This window comes from Rutidosis leptorrhynchoides, chromosome 7, assembly GCF_046630445.1.
Source record: "Rutidosis leptorrhynchoides isolate AG116_Rl617_1_P2 chromosome 7, CSIRO_AGI_Rlap_v1, whole genome shotgun sequence".
NCBI lineage: Eukaryota > Viridiplantae > Streptophyta > Magnoliopsida > Asterales > Asteraceae > Rutidosis > Rutidosis leptorrhynchoides.
Window position 1 is genome coordinate 156311743 of NC_092339.1, and position 6136 is coordinate 156317878.

The 6136-nt window shown below is 38.5% G+C and overlaps 1 protein-coding gene across 1 annotated transcript; it reads right to left on the reverse strand.

The window, feature by feature from the left end:
* Positions 1-2437: 2437 nt before the first annotated feature.
* LOC139858561 (uncharacterized) lies at positions 2438-3774 on the reverse strand. The gene is made up of 3 exons (XM_071847395.1): positions 3577-3774; positions 3203-3332; positions 2438-3106 (listed from the first exon to the last, which is right to left on the reverse strand). The coding sequence occupies exons 1-3, from the start codon at positions 3710-3712 to the stop codon at positions 2596-2598; spliced, it is 777 nt and encodes a 258-aa protein (XP_071703496.1). The 5' UTR covers positions 3713-3774; the 3' UTR covers positions 2438-2595.
* Positions 3775-6136: the final 2362 nt, after the last annotated feature.

Sequence of the window (6136 nt, forward strand, 5' to 3'; positions counted from 1 at the left end):
GAGGCTAATGAAACCGGTCCAACCATACCGGTTGCTCCTATACTTAGACACTCGGCTAGAGTGCCCAAACCTAATCCTAGGTATTCTCCATCAACAAACTACTTGCTCTATATCGAGAATGGTGAACCCGAAAGTTACTTTGAAGCACGAAAGTCTAAAGAATCCATACAATGGGAGCTTGCTATGAAAGAAGAGATGGGGTCACTTGAGAAGAACAAGACTTGGTCACTAGTGAAATTACCTCATGATAAAAAGGCGTTGCAAAACAAATGGGTGTATAGAATAAAGAATGAGGCAGATGGCAAGAAGAGGTACAAAGCACGGTTCGTGGTTAAAGGATTTACACAAAGGAAAGGGGTTAATTACCAAGAGATATTCTCACCGGTGGTGAAGATGACTACTATTCGATTGGTGCTTTCGTTGGTCGCATCCGAGGACTTACATCTACAACAACTAGATGTGAAGTCCGCATTCTTACACGAGGATCTTGATGAAGAGATCTACATGAGGCAACCCGAGGGCTTTGAGGTAAAAGGTAAAGAGAAGTGGGTTTGTATGTTTAAGAAAAGTTTGTATGGATTGAAACAGGTACCTCGGAAATGGTACTTGAGATTTGATGAGTTTATGAAGAAGGTTGGTTTTGTAAAATGTGAAGCGGACCATTGTTGTTACTTGAAGAAATTCAAGTCTTCTTAAATAATCTTATTATTATACGTTGATGACATGTTGCTTGTGGGTTCGGACATGTTCGAGATCAATAAGTTGAAAGGTATACTTTCAAAAGAGTTCGAGATGAAGGATCTTGGTAGTGCTAAGAAAATATTTGGAATGAGTATTGTGCGTGATCGTGCTAAAGGTGTTCTATACTTGTCTCAATCCAAGTATATTGAGAAATTAGTGAAAACGTTTAATGTTGATAAAGCGAAGGCTCGTACTATGCCTTTGGGTAGCGCGATAAAGTTATTGAAGAATCAATCACCTAAAACGGAAGAAGACAAAGAGGAGATGGAAAAGGTTCCGTATAGATCGACTGTGGGAAGTATTATGTATGCCATGGTTTGTACGAGACCGGATATAGCTCATGCATTGGGAGTTGTAAGCCGTTATATGTCTAATCCGGGGAAGGAGCATTGGGAAGCTATCAAATGGTTGCTTCGTTATTTAAAAGGTACTTCTAGTATGGGATTGTGTTTCACTAAAAGCAATGTTGTACTTAGAGGTTATGGGGATGCAAATTTGGGTGGATTTGGTGATTCGGGTAAAAGTACTACGGGATATGTGTTCATGGTTGGTAAGACGGCGGTTAGTTGGATGTCTAGACTACAAAGGAGTGTTGCTTTGTCGATCACCGAGGCCGAGTATATGGCTATTGCGGAAGCTTCTAAGGAGCTTGTTTGGTTGAAGAACTTCTTGTGTGAGTTGGGTAAAAGACAAGAAAATTTCGTCTTATATTGTGATAACCAAAGTGCAATCAATCTCGCGAAGAATCCGGTGTTTCATAATCGTACGAAACACGTTGATTTGAGGTATCATTTTATTCGAGAACGTATTGAAGATGGTACTTTGATATTGGAGAAAGTCCTTGGTATGAAGAATCCCGCTGATATGTTTACTAAGGTGGTGTCAATGGACAAGTTGAGGTTTTGCATAGCCTCAACGGGTCTTCTCATGAACTAATGAGAAGGTGATGACCGACTAGGAGATAGAGAGATGATGATTCGATTCTAACAAGAAGTGTTGAAGACCTTGTATCGAAAGTCTGCTTATCCGGCGTATGTGATAGTAGTGTGCGTGTCCCAAATGGAGTTTGACGGTAAAGGGTGCTTTGGCGATCTTGGTTAGTTTGGTATGATGGGTTGACAAAAATGTGAGTCATGGTTTTGACTATCTTCAAGTGGGAGATTGTTGGATGTGAAGGATATCAAAACAAAAGGATTCGGACGAACAAGGGAGGCGCGCCGCGGCCTTGGAAGGCGCGACGCGGCCTAGTACATGAAACAGAGCATCAGTTTTGGAAAACGACTGTCCGGAGATTAGCCTTTGAGGCGCGGCGCGGCTCAAGGTGGCGCGGCGCGGCTTTGTCTGGCGAGAAGTTTCCAAATTTATGTTTTTTCTTGTTCTCCAAGGTGTTTTGGCCTATATAAAGCATCCTAATGTAACCCTCAGTTGTATATATGAATTATATCAATAAAATCTCTCTAGTTGGTCCGTGGATTAAAGTAATCGACATTCAATAACATATAACCACGTTAAATCTCGTGTTCTTTAATTTTCTTGTTTTATTGTCTTTCGTTTGTCGAAGTGGGTGATTAATATCAGTGATTAATCTTATTGTTTGTGTCCTTTAATCCTTACAGATCTTGTGTCACTAGTTACTCCCGTGAAGAAAAAAAATAGTAATTTCATCTTTATTTTTTTAACAAACAATCATGACAGTTGCAAAAGTAGTCATTAAAAGGTATTTACATGTATAAATGATTGCACATTAACCATAATTACCTCAATACAACGGATGATTAATGGTTAACATACAATCATCATCAAATTATCATATGATACGTATTAATGTAATAAGTTCTTAGTGACAGCCATATTTTAATAATGAGATTCCATGGTTGACCAAAATAAGACATCATCCATGAAGTTATCCTGTAAAGAAAACTGATCTAAGGATGACCCCAAAGATGAGAACATTATATCACTTGATGATGACACAATGTTCTCATTGTCTAGTAAACATGGCTCATTCCAAAAACTTCCAGCTACCTTAGAAAACTGCGGTGCGACGTCACTTGGAACAACATTATCTAAGTGATTACACGAACTTGATGACAATTCACTTGTTGTAGAAAAAGAAGAAGAAGGGGATGAAGATTCAGATTTTAATACTGCCAATAAAATCCCAACTTCATCTTCAATCTTCAAATTTGGTATTTTCATCGAACATTCTTTAATGTAAGGATTTCTCTTGTGTTCAGTTTGTTCAGCTTGTTCATATCGAACTACAGTTTTATTTTTTCGAAGTGTATTTTTTAAATGTGCATGCCAATGATTTTTTATTTCGTTATCGCTTCTTCCTGGCAATTGTGTAGCCATCATTGACCATCTGTGAAAAAAAAAACCAACATTCTTGTGAATATTCAAAGTGTGTATACATATATACAAATCTAGATATGGTGGATTAACACTTGATTTAACTTACTTGTTGCCAAACTTATTATGTAAAGTGATGATAATATCTTCTTCTTCTTTCGTAAAATTTCCATGTTTCATGTTCGGTTGAAGATAATTCTTCCATCGTAGCCTACAACTTTTCCCACATCTAGTCAAACCTAAACATTAAAAAACCAAAAATCAAGTTATAATTAACCAAAGATCCTTTGGTCCTAGCTAGCGTTATGAGAGGAACCTCAACTAAGAAACTGAGATGTTAATATTTGCTGATTATTGTACATAGTATGCGTTATAGTACTATGTTAGATTGTAGATTTGTCGTTCTAAAAAATGTAGAGTATAACAATTTAATTGCGTGAATTAAATCTTTATGAAGAAGTTTAGAGAAGCTGATAACTAAACCTGTTAACTTAGGAATTTCGCACCAATTCGGGTGACCATATTTCTGAATGAAGCTTCTTAGTATGTTATCTTCATCTTCACTCCATGCACCTTTCTTCACTCCTGATTTGTCATCGAAACGTGGTGCCCTAACCATCTTTCGATCAATCGATCTGATCAATATATCGCCAATTTTGGTATGTTTATGACTTGTGAGCTATGAACACTTGTGTTTCTTGGAATAATTAACTATACAAGTCAAATATATATAGGTAGATGCCAAAACGTGTATACACCCAAAACAATAATTTAAGAAGACCATAAGTAACTAATTAGTCTTGGTTAATGTATGGTTTAATTCGAGAAGTCGTTGTATTTGTCGTACATAAAAGTCTTCACTATTTAGTCCAGTCATCTCTTCACACTCGTTGAATCTCATAATTAGTCCTGTTTAATTTCCCTACTATACACGTACTGCTACAGTGTTACTGTCCTTTGATCTCTACAAAATAGTCAACGACTATGATTTTTTTATTCATGCATAAAGATTATATTTGTTTGATCAATGAGTCATGAAAAGTATACTTAAACTATGCCAGCTATTTGAAGTTGTGACGTGGTCTAGCGGTTGGTGGCATGCTTCCTTTAGGGGAGGTCAGGAGTTCGACCCCTGTTGACTACATATTAAAAATACAATTTCATCACTGCCATGTAGTATCCACCCGTGGAACATTTCTCATATCGTTTGGGGGGTAAAGGGGAGGGAGGTTTTACTTGACCGTGCCCTTGGATCGGTTTCAAGGTTTCCTCCCGGGCAGCGATGGGGGCGGGGTTATTATCGCTGCATCGGCATAGTCGAAACGGGAGATGATCGCAACGGGTGGTAAAGTCCCCCTCGGGTGATCCCAATCGTTGTTCAAAAAAAAAACTATGCCAGCTATTTAATATGTAGTTTGATCATATACATAGCATTGTATATGTGTATTTTATTTACTAAAGGCTAAAAGCAGAAGTTACGCGAAGTATATTCGAAAGGCTTGGAATATTCGCTGAAAATAAAGATAACAGATCAGTTTCCGCGCTAATGAAAGACTGCGGGTCACTTCGCTAAGTTTTCGCGGATAGTTAAGCAATCCGCAGACCGCGAATATTTCGAATACTATAAATAGGGAGCTTAGCCTCTCATTTATAGGTTGTTGATTCTCTGTCATTTGCCCGGACCTTTGTAATTTTCTCTTGTGATCTTGCCCAAGGAACTTTTCCATCGTGTCGAGGTGAATCATGCTAATTAACAATCAAGACCGGCTCGGGGTGGTTGATCACTTGATTGTTAAAGTGAAAGACGATCATCAGGACCCAAAATAATCATCAAACATCTCATCCTTCATCTCAATCTTATTGCACTAAATCCTTAGTTAAGTAACTCATTAATTATGGATTGATCAATTGGCGCCATCTGTGGGACACGTTTTAAAATTAAACTCGAAATTTTTTGTTTCGTGCTATCAAACAATTAATTGGCTGGTTTAATTTCAATCGTGTTTTGTAATGATGATTTGCAGGTACTTTCTAGGGTGTATCAGTTGATTTGATTATCGGCCATGGCAACAAATGCAAAGCAAGTAAGTGTTTCCTCGAATGCTGATGTGATGGCTGGTGATTCGCAGAACGCCTTGCCGTTCAATACGCAAACAAATGTTAATGCTACTGCAAGCAAATCAGTTCAAGAACCGCTCGCTAAAACGTCTAATCTTAACACCGCTAATAATGATTCGCAATTAGAGTTTGCTGCAGAAAAAATGGTTGCGCGTAGAAATCTGCAACAGAACCGCGATGAGACCATTGCTGAAGGCAAGCGGTTAAGAGTTTTGGCTGAAAAAGCGAGTCTGAAAATAGACAAAGTTGTTGGCACTACTATTGAGCAAGCTAAGAAAGACGCCAAGTATAGTCGCGAACCTCGTATACCGCGCACTTACTTATGGCCGTTGAATGATTCAGGATCATAAGTTGATCGCTTAGTTGTGGAACATCATGATAGTGATAGTGATAATGCAGAGGAACGCCTTGTTTTGAACTCTGCTTATAACTCAAAGATTGCGAAAGCGCCAAGGTAAGAAAGCGAATTTTCTGATGATTCGGATAGTGTGGAAGAATTTGTAAAAATTCCATATGTTAAGAGAAGGCGACCACCAACACCTTTCCCTCGTCATGGGGAAGAAGGTGAAGCATCTGATGCTGTCTGCAGTGAGAATACTAAACATTTTTTAGTGGATGCTTTTAAAAGCATTGTGCCTAGGTCAATGCAGCATAAATTTGAGCAACCAAATTTTTTGCAAGATATGATAGCCAAATTTTGTGCGGAGAATAATGATACTCGCACAAAAAAGGCGACTGAGATTACTATTGCTGCAGAAAAGTTTGTCCAGCATCTTTCTGATTATCCAATCGTTACACCGCCTATTGTGCCGGCGACATTGGGAGTTTACTCGGGTTAACTGATCCCTTGGATTTTTTGCAGAGGTTTGAAGGGGTGGTAAGCACCTATAACTGGGATGAGCCGGTTGCCTGTAGAGTATTCCCT

What these genes read in the sequence shown, in the direction of transcription:
- LOC139858561 (XM_071847395.1), bottom strand. Translation starts at nt 3,712, where the DNA reads ATGGTTAGGGCACCACGTTTCGATGACAAATCAGGAGTGAAGAAAGGT. An exon ending in CGAAATTCCTAAGTTAACAG is followed by an intron (nt 3,333 to 3,576) that starts GTTTAGTTATCA and finishes TTTAATGTTTAG; the next exon opens with GTTTGACTAGATGTGGGAAA. An exon ending in CATAATAAGTTTGGCAACAA is followed by an intron (nt 3,107 to 3,202) that starts GTAAGTTAAATC and finishes TTTTTTTCACAG; the next exon opens with ATGGTCAATGATGGCTACAC.